Source organism: Falco naumanni, chromosome 4 (assembly GCF_017639655.2).
Source record: "Falco naumanni isolate bFalNau1 chromosome 4, bFalNau1.pat, whole genome shotgun sequence".
Classification (NCBI taxonomy): Eukaryota; Metazoa; Chordata; class Aves; order Falconiformes; family Falconidae; genus Falco; species Falco naumanni.
The window spans coordinates 79,233,757-79,258,347 of NC_054057.1; the positions used below are offsets into that span (position 1 = coordinate 79,233,757).

At 41.2% G+C, this 24,591-nt stretch overlaps 2 protein-coding genes across 4 annotated transcripts in view; one reads left to right on the forward strand and one right to left on the reverse strand.

The window, feature by feature from the left end:
- Positions 1–15,407, forward strand: part of IQCK (IQ motif containing K) — a 50,486-nt gene extending 35,079 nt beyond the window's left edge. Inside the window, exon 9 of the mRNA XM_040593006.1 lies at positions 14,236–15,407. Within this exon, the coding sequence (XP_040448940.1) occupies positions 14,236–14,261 (26 nt within the window). The 3' untranslated portion in view covers positions 14,262–15,407. The remainder of the gene's footprint in view (positions 1–14,235) is intronic.
- GPRC5B (G protein-coupled receptor class C group 5 member B) lies at positions 5,645–22,584 on the reverse strand. Of its 3 annotated transcripts, XM_040593002.1 has the most exons (5): positions 22,373–22,584; positions 17,911–18,044; positions 15,427–16,440; positions 10,679–10,791; positions 5,645–9,253 (listed from the first exon to the last, which is right to left on the reverse strand). In XM_040593002.1, the coding sequence occupies exons 3-5, from the start codon at positions 16,430–16,432 to the stop codon at positions 9,209–9,211; spliced, it is 1,164 nt and encodes a 387-aa protein (XP_040448936.1). In that variant the 5' UTR covers positions 16,433–16,440; positions 17,911–18,044; positions 22,373–22,584; the 3' UTR covers positions 5,645–9,208. The 3 variants fall into 3 exon arrangements, with proteins under 3 accessions (XP_040448936.1, XP_040448934.1, XP_040448933.1); XM_040593000.1 differs by lacking the exon at positions 17,911–18,044; XM_040592999.1 differs by lacking the exons at positions 17,911–18,044; positions 22,373–22,584 and adding an exon at positions 20,288–20,865.
- Between the last annotated feature and the right edge of the window lie 2,007 nt (positions 22,585–24,591).

Sequence of the window (24,591 nt, forward strand, 5' to 3'; positions counted from 1 at the left end):
GACAGTTTCAGATTCACAAGTAGCAGGAATGTCTGGGCATAATTTCCATTTATTTGTTTAATGTACCTTTTTTCAATACATCATTCTCCTATCACTAGTGACTGCAGATTTCCTGAAGTGAAAGGTTTCAGTAATAATTGTGTACATGCTGACTTTCAATAGTAAGAAGCTAAAATTATACACACTTTATAAAGAACTGTCTCTTTGAGTCAGGTCTTATTTCAGCAAGATTGCTGGTGGCTCCAGTTTCATGTTCAGGCTTCTTTGGCATTTCACTGGGAGGCTAGGGTGAAACTCCTTTCTCTATATATATATTTTACTCTAAGCTCCTGCTAATAAGTTATTCCAATAGATTTTCTTTAATGGATTTTCATCTTCTTACAGTCTGAGTCTATGGTATTTTTGATTACTATTTTCAACTGTTTAAATTACTAAATGTAATTCTCATAGTTCTTATGTTTTAAACAAAATAAAGAGTGTAGGTATATAAACCTTTCATAAGCTACTGTCACAAACCAATTTTATTATACAGTAGTGTATAAAGTAGGTCATAGTTTGTTCGCTGTTATGCCGAAACAACCAAGTCTCAAACCAGAATGTCAGTCCTGTGCATTAAGATAAGGGAAAATTGTGTCTGTTACACAAAATAGATGGTAAATACGTTTGAACACTAATGCATCCATAAATAGGACAAAGGCTGGTCCTCAGATGTCTAATAGGAGTTTTGCAGATTTTTCGAGTATTCTACCCCCAGGGGCTAACTGAAACAGTAAATCCAAATACATCCAAAGCCAGTGCTGCCTTTCACCACCACCCTGCCTCAACAGTGCAACACGTGCATGATAACTGTGTCAAACGAGCTGCGTTTCCAAGGAACGTGGCAGGCAAACTAGTAGAGAACTTTATTGTAGTAGGAGTAGCAAGTCGAAAATAAGTTAACAGTTGTGCTAACCTCTTCAGAGCAACCCCCACCTCACATCCAAGTAAATCAATCACAGTCTCCACTAGTGCTTATTATTGTAGTGATGGTTGTAGCGTCCTATGATTTAGAATATGCATGCAACTAAAGCATACTTTAATCGGGTTCACTCTATTAAAAAATAAGAGTAATGAGACTGAAACATAGTGCTAACAAACTCAACTGTCCTGACAGTAGTGAGCTATATAAACTGTAATACTGGATATAAGTGAGATGTGAGATATTTTTTTTTAACTTACACTGTCATAGCACTTAAGGGCCTCAGTTGCTCTATGTCTTAGGACTTAAAACAGGAGCAGGTGTTTTAAAACTACATGAAATACTGTGACTGTGCTGCCAGTGATGGCGGTTGTGTTAGTTCTGTTTAAATCTTACGTTGCACTTCCTTAAATTAGTGATTATGCATTCTCTGTAGTTAATTTTCACACATTCTGTTACAAAAACATCTTGGGAGTTAACATGTTTGTAATTTTTGTGGGAGCTGAATCCAGCCTCCTGTGAGAATGGTTTTCTTGGCACTGCCCTGAGACTGGCAGCAGTGCACAGTTGCAATCACCACTGCATAACTGGCATCCTCAGACAGTTCGTTCTGCCCAGTTATGTTCATACACCTTTCCCCAGAGTGCAGGAAATCTCTGTAGAGAAAAAGAGATGATCTCCATTGCAGCAGAATCCCAGTTCTCCAGTGGTACCAATCTGCCAGTGTAACAGCACACAGTGACTAGGGACACAGAGGGATAAAATGGGAACTGTGCTGTTAAGGTTCAACTTCAGGTTTTTTTTCAATGCAACTGAAAATAGAAATGGGTCTTTCTCTTGCTCTGTTGAATGAATGATATGATTCCTAAGGCTGAAGTGGTTAAAATTCAGCGTATGAAGGACATAGTTGTAAGATGGTTGTTCATATTGACATTTACACTATTCATTGCTTTTAGATATGTGTGGTCTGAAAGAAAGGTGCTGGCTTATCAGTTCAAAACTTCATGGGAGGTATGCTAATATACAAACTAAACATCTTCCTTAGATGTTTCAAAATATTTCCAGCAAGTTTAGTTTGAGGTGTCAAAGCCTGGAAAATACATTTTTCCAATGGAAATTTCTAGTGAAAAGACTCAGCCAGGCAGCTCCTTTCTCCATCTTTTCAGCTTATCTGAATCCTGAGGACATCTTACTTTTCTGTCTGCATAGGAAGCAAGTATATGTCGAAAACTATTTAAATAACTGCCTGAAATGCAGAATCATGCTGACAACCTGTGCTTCTTGGTTAGTGTGATTTGATTTGGAATTGTTATGCTTAAGTAACACAGGTTATGATAAGACACGGACGCTACTGACTAAAAGCACTGCCAGCAGCTACCTAAAACCCCTGCTCATTTTAACGTGAAACTGTGTGAGAGCCCTGGGGTTTTTGGCCTTATTGAATTTTTTATGAAATATTTGCAAAGGCCAGCCTCATCACATCAAGGAATATTAAATAAAATTTGACACAATAGTTAGTGTTTTGTATATGGGACATTCATAATCACGAGATACTTAATCCACTTTGATTTTTTTTCTCCTTACCAGCTGTACAAACAAAAGCCTTAAAATCCAGAAGTGTCTTGTGCCAGCAAGGCACTGGGCACATATTGCCTTGATGGTTGTAGAACACAGGGCATATCCTGCCACTGTGGTCATATTTTGAGTTTCTAAGGTATTTTCTGTGTTCCTCATCATCATATGTCACTTTTCCTGTGTGTTTTCTATGAGCTGAGATCTTCCAGGTTGGTAATGCATTGAGCACTTGAAATTAGCACATGGGCCTGTTGCAGCCCAGTGTTCTGGGTACTTACGACTAGGATTTTGTTTGGTGGTTTTCAGTTACATGCTTTGTAAGTGTAACTAAGCTCTCCTCAAACTGTATGTACAAAAGGGGATTTTTTGGGCTTATTTGGCCGCCTTTGCCTCTAGCATAACTTTTATATATAAATGTCCCAACAAACTTGCTTGGTGTTCATGGTGTACAGTACAGATGCATCTTCTGAAGTGCAGGGAGTAGAAAAACATATAAGTTAAAAGACAGTTTGTAAAATATTCAAATATTAAGAACAGCGTATGGCAGCTGAAATCACAGAATTAGACTGAGGAACCTGACTGTTGTATCAGCAGAAGAAAAACATCAGGTTAATCTGTATTACAGCGCTCTGAAAGAATACGGAGCTTTGAAAACAGCTTTCACAAGGGGGTGGGACGTTTCACTTTTATGTAGAGCTTTTGTTCATTTAGAATTGTTTACTCCAGCAAGCAACCCTGTGCTCTTTGTTTGACTGATTTTTCCCATTTGGCAGACCCTTTGCAATCACATGGATAACATTCTTCTTTCCACTGAGACATAGAAAAACTATTCTTTATTGACCTTGCTTGTTGTCCTAAATGACAAAAATATATTTATATACTAGGTGAACTGTATGACTTCATCACTGGCTTTCGATTGAAAATTCTTCAAAGCAAAAACCTCAAAGAGCTGCTTTCATTATTATTTTTTTTTGAGCAATCCAGTAACTTCTTACTAGCAAACAACTCTGCCCTCAGCTATCCATGAACAACTCCCACAGATGGCACTGAGAACTGTGTACAAGTATCTGAGTACTGAAGCTGTGTCAGAACAAAAAAATACCATAGAAGAAACAGGTCTTTTGGGTTGGGTGAGGGATTTTTATTTATTTATTGAACAACAGCGTATTTGCTGTGGAAATAAGGATGTTTACTTTTTTGTTTCTGTGGATGTTTTGGGAAGTATTTAATGTTTTCTTTTATATGGTTGCAGTGGGAAGCAAATCAGAAGGCTCAGAAGTACACACACAAAATCATTCAACATCTCCATTTTAGTTTTCTCACCAGTATCACAAAACACAGAGCTCATGGGCTAAATTTTGTGGCACTGATATAGAAACACTCTTAGCATTAGTTTTACATGTGAGGTGGTGTACATCAAAGGGAGATTATGTAAGGACCCAGCATGCTAAGACAAAAATCAGTCCTAGTGTAAGCAAGCACAATTCTGTTAAAACAGATGGAATTGTGCACATTTAGTCAAAAATAGTGAGTCTGTGTTTATCTTGTGTTCCTGAGTTGCAAGCTTTTCTGACAGGGACAAAGCTCTGGATGAAATAAATGGGGTTGCACCCACATGTAGGCAAAGATAAAAACTAAGGCAAAAATCTTCATTTAGTATAAACTGGAGTAGCTTCACTGACTTCTGCAGAGCTGTGACAATTTATACTGAAACAGAACAAGGTCTTAAAAAGATTACTCAGGATGAGTTTGGTACAATGCTCTGGGTGATGCTCTGTTTGCATTTAGAAAGGAATGTACTCTGAATAATTAGAAAAGATAAGGTGGACACCCAAAGGAGATAAGGAGACCATCAAGTCAGGAAATCGTTGAACAAAGAAGATCAAAAGGTCTAGTCCACCTAGATCCCACCTATTGTGAATGGAATGATTAGGTGTTAAAATCAAATGAGTATGTATGTAAAGATGGTGTCTAATCTCTCACAAAAACTGTATAGAATACCTAACTTTTCACAGAAAACTTCGGAGCTAATTTGTCCGGTGCGAATCGGCTAGCTCCCCAACGCTGCACAAAATAAATACCTTTGCTGCTTAAAGACAAAATTTGTCTCTGAGCAGTTACTCTGTGCCGTTTTGGCATCAATACAAATACAGGCTCTGTTCATAACAGCCAGAAATGCTGTGCCTCTGCAATTCCAACCGAAGGCAGTAAGAGTTAGGGTTGTGCTGCATTTCTGCAGAGAAGAAAAAAAAAGTCAAAGGCCCTTTTGTTATCACTTAGCACATGTGCTGAGAAAGTGTAAAATTAAGATCACACAGGATTGCTCAAAGTGCTATCACTGTATGTGTACTTACTTACTTAAATTGCAAGCAGAATAAAAATCAGATTGGGCCCCCTGCTAAGGAGCCCTCATCTTTTTAACTCTGGCTCAAGCATAGTCTTATTTAGGCCTTTATAATTTCATAATTAGAGAAGATATTTGCAGTTCTACTACCAATTCCATGCAAGTCAAACAAAGGCCTAGTTGTTTCGAATGAAAGCCTGATAAAACACAGATACCTTCTAGCTCTTGCTGTGGTTCAACATGGATTTCTTCCATCACTTCCATAGCGCCTTTGTCTTCACTGTTACACCACTACCCACCCCTTGTGGTTTTCAGTCCTGGCTGATGATGCTGGTTGTTGCACCCAGTCAGGAAAATCAAACCAGCTGAAGAAAAATCTCTCAACCTGCATTCTTCAGCCCCAGCTGTATGATCTTATCCCCTGCCCCCCTTGTCATAAGCACTAGCAATTGAGCCAGTACAGGAAACTGCTGAGCCAACTGGGGGAAAAAAAAAATACTTGTAGTGTTAGGAGTTTGGTGGCTAAGCTCCTTGACTGGTTCACGGTGGGTTTGATAGGTGTCAGAGCTAAGGGTGAATTTGGGAATGTGGCCGAAGGTGAAAGAGTGTGCCCCATGACTCTAGGAGCTGGTTTCCTTTAGTTTAACTTAGCTTATATTGCAAAATTGCCACAATATCACCACAGGACAATGGTGTCTGTAGCATGCCATTAGTTTACTGTAAAGGAAAAATTTTAAGTGGATTTTAACAGCAAGTTAACACAAACATTGTAAGTAAATAGTAAAGCCTTTATTCTCGTTAAGAACAGCATTTTGAAAATAAAACATTTGCCCATGCTTTACAACCTTTGTAGTTTTGTATACTTATGTACAGTCATCAGGGTACACATTGATTGTCTTGAAAATCCTTTAAAGATGTACTTAATAAGATACCAGTATGCAACAATCAGCGGAAAAAAGGTTACGTTATAAAACACACATTAATACATTTAATAAATATATATTATCTATCAAAAATGAGCTTTAGCTCTCATCAATTAATAAAAAGCACCTGCTTTGTAATCCTGTAAGTTGGCAGAATAGTCTAATTGTTTTATTATAAAAGCTACAATGTTCCCTTTTGCATGGCCTTTGGTTAGACCCAAGGCATCAAGCTCAAACAAAGCCAACCAAGATGCCTGTGTTTAGACTAAAACCAGAAACATCTAGTTCTACAGTATTTCATGTACCTTGTTTATAGAAACAACTGTATGTATTGAGAGTGTTCTTCTGAAGATGCTACATATTTTCTGGCAAGTGTCAAATGCCCTCAACTCATCTGAAAGCAGGACAGGATCTGTAAAGTATGGCTTTGAACTTTTTTCCAGCCATCGATTAAAAGACAGTTATTATAAATCTTATTTCGGTAATTTTTTTTTCAGGTGCTTTACAATTTCATTTTTATGCATGGAAACACCATGAGCACATAACCATCAAGGGACAACATAGTAGCTTTTATAGTATAAAAGCTAATTGTAATTAACTGAACTGCGAAAGGCTTGTGCTTGCTTACTTACGTTGTTCACAGATGCTCTACATTCTAGATAACTTTCATAAAAGGCAAAAGTAAATACTGTAACAAAAATATAAGTTAACATAAAGGTGCCTTTCTTCAATTACAGTTTTATTTGGGGCATGTAACATCACAGACTAGTGACTTTAAAAGAAAAAGTTGCTTATTACTAATTGTATAAAGTTGTAAAATAAAGACCCTCCTAATCTATTGCCACACCTTCACCACCACAAATTAAACCCAATCCTGCTAATCTTTAATTTTATAAATAGTCCACATGACTAACCCAGTGAGACTAGTCATGTGAGTAGCAGTTTGTAGGATCTGGCCATATCTTTGTATAAGGCCTCAAATTCCAAAAAACTTCATCAGAAGCAGGATTGGGAACTCTATCAATTCAGTCACATCTAGAAAAAGAAAAAACCCGTTTCTTAGGATAACTATATCTTATACAGATTTTGTCCAAGGTCTGTAGAATGTGTATTATAATTCATAAATCTTGGTTGTAGCATGATAAACTTTTTAAAAGAAAGCTGTCCTACCATTTATGCCATGGTCATCTTATATGTTTTTACAATAGAGTTTCATTAGTTTTTTTAAAAATTTGTTTTTTAAAAGCAAAATTCTGCAGGCAAGTGATGGTAATAGGTTTTTTATTGTTCCAAACGATGCATCTTCTGGGTAACTATCATTATCTTAAATACTATTTTAATTGATCAAAGCTTTGCTTAAAACAAGCAAACTGTATTTCTAAGTTGCTGGATAGCATGCAATATCCACCCCTACCCTACTTGGTTACTAAGGCCATCTAGTTAGTTACAAAATAAAATAAGTAATCTCTAAAACAAGCACATGCTTCCTTTGCCTCGAGGAGGGAAGGGCAGGGGGGACTTAACATACTCCTTTTCTCATGCAGGACAAAAACATTGCTTCTGGAAGAGAAGGGCTTTGAAATAAAACCCCATAAGATGATCATGGCAAGAATGGCAATATATATTTTTCCCATATATATATACACATATATATCTCTGTGCAACACTTAGGGACTGGTCTTGCAGCCTCTGTACCTGTATGTAGACCTACTGGTGTCGATGGGACTACTCGTGGGAGTGCAAGTCTGCAGGACTAGGTTCCTAATTCAGTAAAAATGGAGGTACATGAAGAATCAGGAAGACTCTTGAAAAATAAAAAGCTTGTCTTTCTTTTGCAGTATATAGCAAGTAACTTCTTTCTGTGAAGCTACCAAGCTATTCATTTATTAGTACATTATAATTTTTAGTTTGAAAATATATATTTTTATTACAGCATATGCAAAGTTTAATTGTTATATGTTTCCTATGCCCTCAAGTAAAAACAATTAGCTTTTAGTATCGAGGAAAGCTTAAGGTTAACATTGGCCAAACAGTGAGGATACAATGATGTTTTCAATGGCCGATATGTATTAAATGTTAAATAAAGGAATGATTGCTTAAACATAATGAAAAACCATGGCACAAACAATGGGCAATGGGAACCTTTTAAATAACTGGGAGAAAACAAAGATAAAAAGCTTTGAGAAAGTCTGTCTTCTATCAACTCAAAAAAGGGGAGGGGAGCGGAGGAGTAGGGAAGAAACCACCTTAAACAAACAGAAACAACAACAAACCACCTCCAGCACGGAGATTCTACTCGCTAGGCACTAAAATGCACAACCACATCGAAATGCACAAACAACTGCAGTCAAGGGGACGACTCCTATGGACAGGGATTGGAAAGGGAGGTCTTGACCCTACTGCTGCTGAGTTTCTCCTGCGAGGTGGTCAGCACTTCTCGGTCGCCACCGCTCTCCTGCTTGGCAAGAGCAGCCCAATGGAGCAGGCTGGCTGGGGCAGCGCTGTGGGTTGCCTTTAATCCACCATCACAACCAACGCCTTCTGGCAAACCAGTCACCTTCTCTCCCCTGCTACATCTTTGCAAAAGTATATCCCTCCAGAGTATCACTTCATGGCTTTGGCTGTAGGAGACGTGAGAGCGCACGGCTTTTGCTTGCACCCGGGGTCAAGGCTGGAATAACGGGAATTGATCTCGCGTGGCCCAGGAGAGCTGCCTCTCCGTAGACCTACGCTTTTTCTCTCTGCCTCAAGAAGCTCCATAACTTGCATGAAACCTGCACGGACCTTTTATCCCTCCAGAACTGCATTTCCTACACCAGCTTTTTAAAGAGAAGAGTATCAGCCTACAGTGTAATGGTAATTTAGTTGCCACGGAGCGACAATGCTTGACTACACATGATGCTACGTGACTGTACAGTACAGTTAGATAATGAAGCAAACAACGTACTGCTCATGACAGTTGAAATGAAGGGAAAAGGAGCAAAATGGAAAGAAATTCTGCATGTTTTCACACTGTAGTGGCAATCTCTTGTGGCAACGTGAATTAGGTTTAAGTGAGAGGAGGGTATTTTGCAAGCAACTGGCAACCAACAAAAACAGGCTTGCCTCGCACACTAGTTACAGACAAGAGGATATCTTACGTTTCAGAGTACAATATCCCCCTCTTCCAATTTAAGGTATGCCTACTTCTATTTTTAAGTCAGATTCAGCTTCAGGTTTACAACTTTGTTTTTGCAATTATCAGTTCGATGGTGTTCACATTTAGGCAAAATCCTCTGTAGGATTTCGAAAGCTCCTGGATGTTTTGTTGCTTTGTTCTGGTACTGTTATGGATTCCTCCCTCAAAGACACACTGCCAGGGTACAACATCTGCAACAAGGATTCTTATTCTCTACAGCCTACAGCCTTTCACCAGAGGTGTCGTCCAGTGTAACTTGGCGGAGCAGTTGGTATCTGGAAATAAGGATAATAAACCCGTAACTGAGAGATCTAGTCTGTTCAAAAATCAGTGTTATCATGCTACATGTACATGACAGCTTTCCAGACAGTAGTTCCAGAGCAAAGTGATACAAAGACACTCATCTTCCACCCATACAGTACATTTACCTCTCTGTAAAAACGATGACTGTATATACACATTAATCTGATTTTACTATCTGATGTTCTCCATTCAGCTTTCTATCTACCTCAAAACAAAGCAAAACAACAACAACAACAAAAAAAACCAAAGCAAATTCTCTTGCTTCTTCATCCTTAAACTGCCTTTTCCCTGAGCTGCATATTCTGGTATCAGAAAACATGGGCATAGATGAATCCAAGCATCAGGCACAGATGAACCTAAACATCAGAAGGATGCTATTCATTACTGACAGCAAAGCACCAGCCTTTTCATTTTATTCAAGTTGATTATGTTTCCCTCTGTCTTACCCACACAGGAGAATCCTTGTTATCTAGTCCCTCTTGTTCACTAAAATCAACCAAAACTTTACTTATTCAAAAACAAAAGACCTGCAATCAATTCACGTTATTTGGTTTTAAATGTAGAGGTTGAGTTATGGAATCAGCTCATGATTCAAAATAAAGAAAACCCAACTCACATGAGTATAAACTGGCTAATGGGTAGATTTTTAAGAAGCATGTCGGTATGCATGAAAAACATGGGTATGAAAATTACTCTTTTTCAACAGTATGCCTGCTATATGAAATGTCTTCAAATGTAAATTACACATCACGTGAAAAACATTTAGAAAGTCTGTTTGGCATCAGATCACTAAGCCATTCTTACAACAACCAGGCTGCAGAAAAACAGGTCTATCAAAGAATGACATGCCAAACTATTGTCTAAGAAAGAAAAATCAGCGCTATTAACATTAAAATATTCTGTATTCCTCTTTTATGAATCTCTTTCCCAGAGACACACACATCTGTAACTTACAAAGAATCACATACATTTCACAGGAAAACGGAAGGTGTGTGAGAGACTACAACTGTCTGCAACAATGATTCTTAATTATAGTAACGCACTGGCCTGTAAACATTTGTGTGACTCACATCATCTTGAAAAAAGATCAGGTTAGAAATTGTGCCACTTCATAGTTAATTTGAAAAGGCCGCTGACTACGTAGTTTTACCAAAGAAGTTGGTTCACTCCAGCTACACTGCAAAATGTGAATGGCCAAGTAAAGAAACACAAAATACTTCATAATTACGTATTTTCTAGAGGACAGTGAAGTATTACATGCATACTTGCTGCTCAAATTTTCATTTATAGCTTCCCCCCTGCTGTGAATAACCTAAAAGCAGGTTTTTCACTTAGTAGTGGTTGTATGTATCAGTGTATATGGAAGATTTCTTAAATTGTCACATTTTGATACTTACAGTCCCACCATTTAGCACAACTGCCATCTCAGTTGGCTGATAAACATTGCTTCTAAAAGGAGCACTAGGTCGGCTTCCCAAACTGCCATTTCGAAATCCTGCTGTTCTTAGCGCTGTGTTTAGAAAAGAGAGAGAGTTTTTAGGAACACAATTAATGCTGTGCATCTCCTTTGAGAGCATAAAAGTATCTTGTTTCCAGTTTAGTTATTGTGAGCTTTGCCACTGATTTTAACTTCCATGCTGCTGTACCAGTTTTCACGTTGCTTTTGTACAGCAGTTTTTCTTACATAGTTGGGGATGGATGTCAAAAAAATCAGTTTTACATAAAATTAACAGTGCTGTGGAATGGGAAAAAAAAATACTGGAATCAAATTTTTGAAGTTTGCTTAGTCTCATTTCAATACGAGCAAAATGTGTTCAGTCACCGAACCTTTGATGTATCTTGCACAAAGTATTTTGCAAAGTGCTTACTGTATTGTTCTGGATACTGTGGGGTTAAGTAAAATGATACTACATTTTGCTTTCTATCAAATTCAGAGGACAGGGATCCAAAACATTGCTCGAGCCAGTAAGCATGCTCACAACCCCCCTGAGCATTACTTCAGCGTGACTAGCATATAAGGATTTTCCAGATGTTTCAGATTATATTTACTCTGAGAAACTAGAAATATGAAGTAAATACTGCTTTTGAATAGCTTAAACATGGCAAAGGACTGAAGCAAGAGAGAAGATACTGATTATCCTTCTGAATGCTTATACCAGAAATACATCAGCCTCTCCATTAATTTTAGCACAGGTTTGGATTCAAGATGTATATTCTGACTGAGAGATATGCACAGTTAGGGATATGCTTCTTTCTCTCTAAACTAGTCTGGACACATACAAACTCCCTTTTTACTTTGGGGGTAAATAATGGCTTCACTGAATTCAGATGCAGCCAGGGAACAGAGCTCATTTATCCATGCGACGTGCGTAGTTACAATGGGCAATACTCATCTGTGAGCTGGTAAATAGAAACATGCCCAGTTCAGGCACCTGGGGCAAGAATTTCTCTTCGATTTAATTCAAATTGCAGTTCTCTCTGGCTGAAATCGTGAATGAGCTGAAGTTTACAAGAATTTCAGCATAGACTTTAATGAAGCCAGGATTTAATATAGCTGCACCGTGTGGAACAAGATTTAAATGGATCCTACTGCCATATGCTGTCCTCTATCCACTGATACTTCTCTCTTTGGGAGTTGTGCAGAGAGATGAAGACAGTATTGATTTAGCACAGAAATTCAGAAACCCAGTCCTGCAAATGCCCAGTTGTTGACTTCAGATACACAAAGACCCTCACTTGCTCTGTATTTTAAAATCAGCAATTTTTGCAGAACACTGGGAGAACAAAAGATTAAAATGCCTAAATTTGAACTATGTATTTTTTATTTTATATTTAACTATCTCAGGGTCAGTAGTATTTTTTCTTTGTAGTTTGGCTCCTTATTGCATATTAAACACAAATGATTGCACTGGTATTTGCTAGTACACGTAAAGAAAAAAATCTCTTTATAATGCATACTATAATTAAAATAGTTACACAAAATTTCATGGTCATTTCAAAGTTATCTTAAAGAGCTAGTAAATTTAATTTCATATTGCTGATTTTTCCTGCCCTATTATTGTTGCAATAAATCTAAAATTCTTTTAACATGTGTTGTGGACAGAATACCCATTTGGGATTTTTTTTCCTCATACCAGTTTTACCATTTTTCCTTGTACTTTTTCTTACTTAGTATTAAATACATCTACTTGTGTAGAGTATGTATAGGTAAAAAAAAAAAAAGCACCAAGAAGATTTGAGCAAATGTGTCAAATTCTACTTTAATACATATTTTAAATTTTGTTAACTTTGGTTTTAGGCATTGGCTCTGAGGGTGACTTGTAGTACTAAGTTATTAAATCAATTTCAGCAAGTACCAGAGCTGCTTAGGCTTGGGTTTCTGGACAGCTGTAGCATTCTACATTTCACATCCAGATTTTTCATGTATGAGGCAAATTCTCTCTGCCTTACAGAAGTTGCCCTACTAACGTGCACTTCACTTCTGGAGAGCACCGAGAACTCATTCAAGTTGCCTTTTTCCAAGGTTTCTAAATATTTTACTAACATGTTTACAAGACACAGGTATGAAAATAACTTTTCAGTAGATATTTCAACTTATCTATCATATGTATATTAAAATCTCTGGTTAGTATGTTGTTTAAATAACTACTTTAAAATAGTTTTCCTTTATTAATGCTTAATGATATTGCTGGAATAGAACAGTTCTCTATATGTGTAACATGGAGCTACATTTTGCTAAGACTGAGATTAGGAGAACATACGCTTGTTTGAACCTGTAGTTTAAAGGTTGTTCAGATCCTTAAAATGCTGATTAAAAGAAGAGCAAAATTACTAAATTACTTTATACAAGTATTAATGGAAATAACAAGAATTTATGGAAAATATGTTTATCCAAGCATGTTTTCTATTTCAAGCTAACTACTTACTAAAACAAATACTGCAGTTAGAGAAGTGTTGTTTCCTGGTTATGAAGTCTTCCAAAATTTTATAGCTAGTAGATCTTATATTCTTAACTATCATATCAGTATGCGTACATATATATCCAAATAAGTATAACTGAAGAAAGTACCCTTCCTTTAATTTCTAAACTCTTAATGATGAATTCTTGAATTGAGTTTAATTAAATGAATAGAAGAACATTCTCTACATACCTGCTAATAGATTCCAGGTGCTTAGCCACTGACAACCATCAGTACAGTGATCTGACTTCAATTAACACTTCAGCAGCCATAATATGTGACTTGAGTATTATTACCTGTATTTACTTTAAGTCTTTACCATACTAGTGAGTTTTGTCTCCAAACCCTGTTGGCCTAAGCCTGTACTTAAAAGAACTGCTGCAAAGGAATAAGGAATTTGTTTTGATTTATTAAAAATGTATGTATCCTTCTCCCATATGCCACAGGAATAGAATGACATACATTTATTATGATAAATATTAATAAGAGCATCAGATAAGGAAATCTATTTTGTATTGTACTGTGTAAGATTCAGAGAGATAAAAAAAGAACATAAATTGCACTATAATAGACACTATAATGATTGTACAGCTATCATACATCTATCCATTTCACTAAAAAAATTAATCACTGAACAATTACATCAAAAGGGAGCTTCCAGTTCTTTTTTAAAATGTATGCATGAATGGGAATAATACAAAGTGAATAGATCCAATTTTGTTCTTAGATCTGCCTTAGTCAGAAATAGCTCCACCAAAGCCACTGCAGCTACCTTAGTATGAAATTAATTTAATGGGGGATGGAGGACAGTTAAAAAACAGCAACAACAACAACAACAAAAATTGCTTTACAGTCCACGGTAAAGCTGCCTCTCTCTGCTTGGTGCTCTGGAACATTAGTAATAAACAACCATTCTTTTATCCATGTGATTTTTTATTTGTTTTACTACTGCCCTTGGTATATACTCATGGAACTTCATTCCTTTCTGTTCAAAGCTTCCATACTAGAAGGAGACCTTTGAAGTTCCTGCTAAAACACTTAGAGGAAAAATGCCTTCCTGACCTGACACTGTGCTGAACAAGAGTGCTGTTTCCCTCCATGTCTCATCTATATCCAGAGGAAATATCAATCCCAGAGGAAATCAAAGATACGTAAAGATGAATAGGAAGGTGGAGTGCCTGGACAGCGTGCCCCAAGACTTCTTTTGGGACTGCCGAAGCAATGTGGCAACTACTGGCTGGGATACCAAAGTCCACTTCTCAAATTAGAGTGAATGAAAAGCAGCGTGACTAGGAACAAAATCCTTTACTGAACTGTGGGACACTACCAGACTGCACCTGTGCTACATAACACCATCAGGCTCGTGCTTCCCATCGCTGGTCACGTAAGCATCCCTGTGTATTTTCTGAGATGGGTTAAACGTTCAGCAATGGTTTGGATCTCTTAAGCAACCAGTTGTTCCTGGCCCTTTCAGTAATCACTGAAAAATGTTTTCATTGCAAATTTTAATGATGTGTCATCACACACTGTTCTGTGTCACTAAACAGCTATGACAAGGAAGGCAACCATTAACTTGAAACCTCTGTCTATGCATACTCTGTTCAGACGTTAAAGCCTTCAGAACAAAGACTGCCTTTGAACTTCTCTACATGCCACTTTGCACTCTTCCCCCCCAGTGTCACAAAGTGGCACTAAATCTTATTTTAATGGGACTATACTTAATAGTAATAATTTTGCTGATCAAGAGGCTGAGCATTTTCTAACATAGAGCACTTCCTTGATTTTTTTCTTGGGTTTTCAGAAAATATTTCATATTAAATGTTGTTAACTGATAACGACAAAAAATGTCATTTAAACTATTTTAAAATAGAGGCTGCTTTTTCCACAGTGAATCTTTTTGGCTTTCAGTGTTGGCTTTGCATTTGAAATTGTTAAGTTTTTCCATGAACAAACTACATGCAGAAGAATCACTTTAACCAAACACATGTATTTTCTGTACTGCATTTTTTTCACTCCGCCCTCCACTAGGTGATATCTTAATGAAAACTGTAAAAGGGAACAATATGTAAGTTTGCAAAACATGGCATTTGTCATGACCCTTGTTTTGAACACCTGAAAAACAATGCATACAGATGGTTTTCTTGGCTACTACAGAAAAATACAAGTTTTCTTTAGTAAATTCTTACCTGCATTATGTTCATCCATTGAAAAGGCTTTATTTTCCATGTAGCTCCGAGGAAGCTGTATATCTTCCTCAAAAGCAGTTTCACGCATCCTTGGCTGTGAAGTATCAAAATAATTGGGAGTGTTTTCCTGCTGTGATGGAAGGATGGTACAGTGGACCTCTGGGATGGCGTGAAAAATAACAAACACCCAACCACTGGACACCAGTGCAATAGCAAGAGTGGGATCACTCCATTTGTCTCTTCTCTTTAGCTCAGCATTACCAAAGAGGTACATAGTCATCCAGGCTACCCAAATCAGAATGGAAAAAAAAAGTGTTATAATGAGGCATACTCCATTTTTCTTCCATTTCTTAAACTTTCCACAGAGAGTGAAAAGAGAAAATCCCATGGTAAATACCATGAGGAACATAACGTAAATCAAAGCCATAGCAAAATCCATTGGTTCGTAGCTGCAGGCCAACTTGTTATCTCTGACAATTGTCAGTATTAACCACTCGGTTGCGATAATGACCTGAACGAGCATCAGGCAGATTGCCACACCAGCTAGATGCCAGCCAGATGGACTCTTCCCATGTCGAACTAGTCTATGAAGTCTCCAGGTTTGAGCTAGCAAGCACGAGAAGCACAAAGCAAAGATAACTCCCCACAGAAATCTTCGGGTGGAGCACACCATTTCATCTTCTTGTATGATGAAAGCAAATGTCAGCCCAAACAGTCCGAGAGTCCCAAACAGAAAGAGGAAATGTATTCCCAGGGGGCTCTTCTTCTCTTTGTCCTTGATGAAGGGCAGCCTCACCAGCAAAATCAGCATCAGCAGCAATGTGGTCAGCACACCTGCCCCCGCAACTGCCTCCACAACTATGCCCCAAATGGCATCCAAGTCACACAGGTAAACATACTGAGGGAGAAGATCCAGTCCACACCCTCTAGACGTACTGGAGTTTTCAGAAGAGCCATAGCTGATCACGAAGAGGAGGAAGAAACCAATGGCTGGATAGGTTTTCATTTTTCTGTCTGAGACAACAAAATATTCGTTTGTTTAGCGACAGTTCACTTTGGAGGACTTCACAGCAACTGCAAACACAGCTCATTTCAATAGCCCATGTTTACTGGTTTTTTGCACTGGCTTTGCAGCTGGCGTTAGCCCACCCCTAGTCCCCTTTGCTGCCCTCCCTGAAAGCTGCTTTTGCCTGCTGAACTGGGAATGAAAACTGACTCACTTCTGTGTTTGCACAGACTGAAAATATTTCCAAACACTGCGCCTGCAAATATGCTAAAACACAACCAGAAGAAATTATGTATGCTGTTGCAAAATAATACATTATCTACAGTACTTTATTGCTCAAATTCAGGTGCTTAATGTATGTGTAAATTGCACTGGGCCTGATGCAAGTGTAAGTTGTATCAAAATTAGACTGTTTCACAGCCTTGCTCCCATTACTGGGACAAAGGCAGAGTCAAAACCACTTTTTTTTTTTTTTTTTAAGGATACAGCAGTCCCAAGAAAATAAACATTATGCTTTTTTTTTTAAACAGAAGAACTTCTTTTCATGCTCAGTCAATAGGCAGTTATAATATTCACTCCTTTCATCCTCTTCCAAAGCCCAGGTATTCGATTGCATTTGCAAATGGGAACGGTTGGCTAGAGAAATCCCATATTCTGTGACAATAGTGCATACATGCAGTGTCATCAATCAACTATCAAAAATGAATGACTCATTGTGCTTCTTAGCAAATATAAAGCTATTCAAAAGAAACAAACAACAAAAAACAAGAGCATCACTTTCCCTGTTCCAGAGAGCGAATAATGGTAAACACTCTAGGAACACAACATGTCCCACTCAACCATCAGGACCAAAACCCTGGACAAACCCCACTTAGTTTTAGGAAGAACATGGGTTAGGTGCTTTAAAAAGATATATGTTGTGGCATTTGCTTTTATTAAGCAAAGCTGGGCAAAGGAGACTGTTAAAGATGTAACCTTTAAATGAACAATCTGCCCCAGCGATAGCCGCCCTGGAAAGGCAGCCTGAAGCGAACACTACATGTACCAGATATGAAACCTGACGCTATTAACCTTCACTTGCATAGTTAGTGCTGCCGGTTCCAGCAGGATTATGTTCATTGATGTGAGCAAAGTGCCTAGGTGAAAATGTGGAGTAAAACATCCATTTGTATGGTATGTCCATACGGAAGAAAAGCACCATATAAACAGGCAATAATGTTCCTCATGTAGCTCACATGCCACGTTGAAGACAGAAAGCGAGAAGCAGAGAAATGCTTGGGAGCTCTTTCGTAAGGTAGACAAACAGCCCTATCTAAAGATACTTCATAAATCAGAAATGCTTTTAATGAAAACATAAAAAACTTTAGTGAGAGTTGAAAATGCTATAAAGTGACAGCACAATGTTGTATCAACAGGATCAGTGATAACCAAAACAAAAACTATTTACATAGACTGTCCGAAATGGTAGAGTCTCTTACAGCTGAGAACGATGGGGTTTCTTCCTGCGCATTACAGTCCTGTAATGACCAAAGTTAAATCTTGAGGATCTCAATCTTCAAACTCATGTTCATTCCCCTTTCACTGCGTAATGACCAATGCCCATTTTCAGCCTCTGCCGGGAGACAGATGATGGAAATTATACTGCTTCCTATTAGAGGCATCAAGACAGCAAATGTGCTAATACAAATGCATAATGACTTTATGGTCTTCATTCGTACAACAGACAAGAAAGCTTATTACAAAACTTCATCTCAGAAGTGGAAGCTGTGACAAATAATGTGATCTGAGACTGGACAAACAGGAAAAAGGTAATCTATGATCTTTCCCTACCCATAGAAATTACAGTATCCTTGCACCGTTGAAAGGGCTACAATGTTCTAATGATGCAATGAGCTGCAGCTAATGACTAATGATTTTTTTTCCCCTACCTAGCTTTAATTTACTTTATGGTGAATTGAGGAGTATTTACTTGTTTATGTCTGATTGGTATAACAAGTTTCTCAATGACTGTCACAACACTAATGTTAAAAACACTGACTTTACAGACATAAAACTAATCATCAGTGAAATATATTCATTTTTGTATTGAATATGGTTTCACTCAATAAGTCTCCTTGCTCTGTGAGTACATAATTAACTAGAAGGAAACATTCTGAAAGTGATTTTGCAATTCCTTCTATGCATAGGCAGTTCCTACTTCAACTAGTGCATTTACTCTACAGAATATCCAGAATATCCTAAAAAGTGTGAAATGGTCAGTGCCTGCTGACACAAAGGGAGGCAATCCACTGGGATCTACTAAGGCAATGCTGCAAACCACTGGTTCCAATTTCAAGAAGCAGGACATCATATGGAAAATTACTCAAAATTCATTCTAAATGCCACCCAAACTAGAAACAAACAGCCCTTAAGTGAGGATCATGTTAATTTTGCACTATCCTATCACTTACAAATTACAATGTGCATGTACTAAATCAGTTTCAATACTAACTTTATTTGCTATTCTCCAAAGACCTAGGGGGTAATAAATTAAGTGCAAGTATCCCCAGTTCTAAGATATTTTCCAGTTTTCTGGTTACTTTATTCATGTCATGTAACCCTCATGTGATTGAGCTATTCTAGGACAGTCTGTTTCCATGGAGATTGTGCTGCATGGGTAAGCAGTCATATTGTCAGCCCATCATTTGTTTCCTCTTCCTATTTGGAGGTGTTGGGGGGGGGGGGAAGGAAGGGAGGGTTAATAAATTTGACTTTTTCGCCCTCCATGAAGAAGTAGTGTCTTTTGAAAAGGAGGAATTAAGCTGTGACAAAATATATTGAGAATTTAGACAAAATATATATTCAGAAATGCAGAAATGTTCAAGTCAAAAGGAGTTTTCCCAAGTTACTTCCATTTGTGAAATTACTTTTGGGAGAGCTGATGGAGATCAACAGGGGCTCTCTCAGAAAGCTCCCAGGCAGCTATAGTACTGACCAAAAAGTCCCCAGGACTGCTGACAGGTATTCTTGGTGTGACATTGTATTCCTACCAAATATCAGTAAGTCTCACTGAACACTAGATCTGTCCACACCAAAGCCTGCAAGCAGGGCTCAAAATCCCCAAATGGGGAATCTTTTCCTCACCACTGCTATCAATACGTGGCTGTACATTTGCAACCTGTTTAATATGTATTTCTGCCTTACTGGGTAAAAACTGGCAACGTTAACACAAGTCACTGTGACGATACCTGCCAAAATCCTCTTTCCAACACTGGAACTCAGCACAGAACTCAAGACAGTTGCATAGACAAGGGAAAACATGGCATGTACCAGTTCGGCAAGGGAATACCGCAACTTCAGCTGAAACTATAGATTCAATAAATATAAGGGAAAACTGGAAAGCTGTTTTGGAAAAGAGAAGTATATCAGTATGTTTTTTTTATTAAGATAGTGTTTCCTCAAGCCTGTGCTGTGGGCAGAATGGCAGAGTCTTGTCTCTCTCAAGACTTTGTAGTAAAATCTTCTGTATGCACAGTATCACTCATAGTTACCTCAATCAGCAACTGCAGAGGAATAGTATTTTTACCTCTTTATGTCTAGACTAGCTCTTAGCAAAGTTATGCAATCTCGCAGCGTAACAATAGCACTGTTTGACTGGCACTTCTCTTCTGCTACCGGAGAGCTACAGCAATTGTAATACAGAAGTGTCACAGAAACATTCCACCACAGGTACAGCAAGTGGCACCAGTACATCCCCCGCCTAGCCGAAATGGAACTGTTCATACCGAAAGAAATCAGCTTGAGGTGGTTTGTTTCTTTTTCCCCCCAGATCCCCCTCCAAAATTATATTTCATTAAAACTGTTAAGCCAACATACCTGAACTCAGAGCAATCCCGAGCATGTAAAATGAATCAATAAGCCTTACACATTTCAGGCAAAAGCAGCAAACAACTAGCAGGACAGCTTCCAAATCCAGTCCTCACTTTCTGGTCCAAAATCTGCTCTCAATGACAACAGTAGTAACTCGACTGTTTTCAACAGAGTGACGTACCCAAAATTATCTGGTGTAGAATCTCTACAGAAATTGCAGACACACAGCTGCCCCAGCGGGTATGAAGTACAATTACAAGCAACTAAGCAGAAACAGAAAATCTCACAGTTGTCATCAAAAAGTTGTCACAGTTAAAAATCAATGAGGCTTTTCATAGCTAAAGTCTTCTGACCAGGGATTGCAAATATCTCTTAGCCGGTCAAATAGATACTGGTCCATGCTGCTAAGGAACGTCTAGACAGAATAAATCTGTAACCATGCGAAGATTTAAGGTTAGGCTATTCCTGGTTAGATGTATTATCTGTCCCCCTTTTTAGAGTCCTAATGTTAATCAATGGATACAGGAAGATGCATTCAATCACAGAGAAGAAAAACAATCTAGTAAATAAAAGCAAGAGTAGCCCAAATAGTAACCTGCTCTGCCACACACAGGCGGAAGACTGGTTCACTGTACCATTTCCCAAAGAAAACCGCCCCCACCACGAAGTGTTGTGGAGAGACGCTAGTGAGTGAGGAATTAATCACAACACGGGATCTCTGCCAGCTCCTTTTGATCAGATCTGAAGAATGAGCTTCAGGACTGGTAACAGAGCTGCCACAGCCAAGCTGAGACCAGATGACTCAAGAGATGTATTTTCAGAATAATAATTAATAGTGCAATTGTGCTTTGTATGCAAAAACACAGCAATGATTTAGACAACCCCTTCATTAGAATAACACGCATCCTGCTAGGTACAGCCTCACGGTTACAGAAGGCAAAACCCCACTCCAAAGAGGTCATGTAGAACAAGTGCTGCTTTCATTTAGAAATATGTTGCAATGCTGAACAGAATATGAAATGATCTTTCTAATGTTGTAGGTGCTCAGGTCCCTTGGGTCAGATTCTGTGTATCACCTGTGCCTAGCTACTTCTGACTGTAACGCCTGATGTTCATGACGCTACTGACAGCAATCGATTATAGCAATCAATGTTTTTCTTTTCTTTGCTAATTCTCAGACTTTCTATTCATGTCACAGCCTCCTGACCAAGGAGTTCTCTCCACCGGATTGCTTCTCATGCAGCGAGAGAACACCTCAACACCGGCACTGGGGGCTGCTGGTAAGTGGCAAGCATAGCACCGACAGGCTCTGGGTGTACGGGGATGGCAGCCAGCCGGGGTGCACAAGGAATCAATCCTGTTAGCCTCGGGATAAGCGTTAGCTCAGGTGTAAACAAAGGGCTCACATAAATGCTAAATCCTCCCGCCGTTCGGCTCGGGGAAGAGGTGACACAGACACGGGGCTTTTTATTAACTATAGCGAAAACCGCCGGGGCGGCGCAGCCCGGCCGCGGGACTGCACTGCGCACCCACCGCCCCCGCTCTGCCCCGCGGGGCTGCACTGCGCACCCACCGCCCCGGCCCCGCGGCGCCCCCCCGGCGCTGCCCCCCCGGCTCTGCCCCGCAGCGCGGGTGCAGAGCCCGGCAGGCCAGTGCGAGCTGCCTCCGCTCTGGGCTCTCCATAATCCGCCTGCAGCCGCCTCCTCCTCCTTCTCCTCCCGGTGCCCATCCCGCTCCAGCCTTCTCTCTTTTGTCCCTTCCCTCATTTCCCTCCTCGCTTTCCTCCTCCAGGCTCCGCTTCCCCATCCTGGCTCCGAACTCCGCCGCCCGCCCCGCCAGGCTCCTTCCCCGCTGCCCGCCGCGCTGCGCAGCCCCCTGCTCCCGCCCCCCGGGCCTGCCCTATATCCTCTCTAATCCGCCCCCCCCTCCCCAGCCAGCCTGTTGTCTGCTGGCGGCCACCGGGCCGATTCCGCGAGCAGCGCAGGGAGCGGAGCCAGGCGAGCGGCTCCACTGTGCCCCCCCGCCCGCAGCGCTGCCCCCCAGGGTCTGTCCCGGGGGCCGGTGCCCCCGCCAGCTCGCTCGGTCACTTACCCGCTGGATGCTGCGGCCGAGGGCGGCGGGGCAGCTCTGTCCGCCAGCCCGCCGCAAGTCACATCCCGGCACCGGCGGCGCGGCGGCTCCGCGGCGGGAAGGGAGCGCAGCGCCGAGCGCCCCCGCGGCGGCGGCGGCTCATGGAGTACCTGGCGTCGGTGCGGTGCGGTGCCCTGCCCGCCGCGTTCTGCGCCCGCCGCCCCGCTGCGCTACGGCCCCGCGGCCAGCCCCCTCCCACCGCCCCGCCCCGGCTCGGCGCGGCACGGCACGGCAGGGCTCGGCACGGCGTGGCAGCGTACCCCGGGGGCCAGCGCGCCCCCGGCAGCGGCGCCCCCAGAGAGGGGCAGCCGTGCGGCACGGTGTGCGCGCACACACACGGACACACCGAGCGGCGTGTGCCGCGCGGCACGTATGTGCCGCTATAAGCGCAGGCTGGCACAGGCGGACATACGTACCCCTATAAGCGCAGGCAGGCACAGTCGGACACAGAATGGTGGCAGCTGTACGTGCTCCTACAAGGTGACACGGTGTCCGGGCACAGGTGGCACGCACGGGCACTGCTGCGGGCTCCCGTGCGGGAGAGGTGCGGGCGAGGGGCGCCCTCCAGCCACACTAGCTGCCCGTGCGCACCTATGGCCCGCTCGGGGGTTTCGGAGGTGAGGGGCTTTGCAGCCCTGTGACAGCTGGGGACTTTGCGATGGGCTGGATATGTTCACTGAATCTGCTTCGAAGACGTGCTTCAGCCTGCTGCTACCTCAGACAGCAGCTAAACATTTGGAAGAGAAAAATGTGAAGTGCCTCTGTGTCCTGCAAGTCCATTTTTCAGCCTGCTGCTGCAGGGAAACGCGGGAGCAGGCCCTGGGGGTGCGGGAGGCCCTGCAGAGGCCGTGCTGGGAACCATTGGGTGCCTGCTTCCCACCTCCCCACCTGCAGCTAGTCTCCTGCTTCCCAGCTCCTCCACAGTTCAGCTCCGAGGCAGCCGTAACCCTTATGGACAGGACAGGGCTTACTACAAACTCCAGGAGAAGTTACTGGTAGAAGGGAGTGACAACTCCAGGGCATGATGTCCATGAGCAGCAGAAACTTGTTCACCTTTTCAACTGGTTAGAGGACGTTTGCATGACACGTCCATGAGTGGTAGCCACGCTGTGTCACGCATCTGGGGGCTTATGTCTGCGCTTAAACCACTGAGGAGAAACTGGGCAGCTACAGTCGCTGTGGTTATCAGTGGGGAGCGCCTGGCGCCTGTCCTACCCGGCCAGGTTTCTGTATCCAGAGCCTTCCAAAGGGAAATGAAACGTGCATTCATCAGCACAGAAGAACCCTAACCTTTAAACAGACCCATCCTCACATGCATGGGCTTATTTAGATGTCACTTCTTGTGCCCTGGGGGGTTACCTGAACTTCTCAGCATGGCTGATGCAGAGTAAATTGGGTGGTGTGGCTGGGCTGTAATTGCCCGTGTTTAGGCAGGGCAGCGGGGGAGGGAGGGGGAGCAGCTGAGGCAGAGAAACAATTTCACATTTCTACTCTTTTCTCTCTCAGTTTCTCTGCCTTGCTGATTCTGGGGTTTGGGCATTGGTGTTGAGTCACACGTAAGCAATAATACCCTGCCCTTGCATCAGTCAATACCTATGTGCTATTTGAAGTAAAACAGGATAATTTTACAGAAACTGAGGTGGTGAGAGGTGAGGCAGCTGCGAGCTGCCCAAGGTCACTCAGCAGTCTGGCAGGAGAGGAGAAAATCCTGATTCACCAGATCAGCATGGACACCCCGCTCCCCTTGCCTGCCTAAGCCAAGCACCCCAATACTACAGGAACGAGCAAAGACCTTTTTGTGTATAAGTAAACACACAGAGTTCTCTGTCCCATGCTGGATACAGAGAGGTAGACCAGAGGGAGGGATGAATCACAAGAATTCATGTGCTGAAGGTCTTGGCCCGCTCACAAGGGAGCAATGTACTGAGCCCTTCAGCAAATGCAAATCTCGGTCATTGTTCCCTTCTTCCTGTGTGTCTGTGACACAACCCGTGGTACACCACGAGGGGAGGAGCCGCCTCCCCTTTGCCTCTTGGTGGTACAACAGGGCAGAGAATGCCCCTCTCAGACCCTACCAGTGCGGCCTTGCTAAGGCTGGAGCAGTTTTTATTGTCAGCTGGCATGAAAACGTGTAGGACAGAACACAGAATCACCAAGGAAATGATACAAGGACTTCACAG

Bases quoted from the DNA above. Each gene is read 5' to 3' on its own strand.
- GPRC5B (XM_040592999.1), bottom strand. From the start codon at position 20,312: ATGCTCGGGATTGCTCTGAGTTCAG. The intron at 10,792-15,426 runs GTAAGAATTTAC...TTCTAAACACAG, and splicing joins AATGGATGAACATAATGCAG to CGCTAAGAACAGCAGGATTT. The intron at 9,254-10,678 runs GTAAGTATCAAA...CCTTATTTCCAG, and splicing joins TTGTGCTAAATGGTGGGACT to ATACCAACTGCTCCGCCAAG.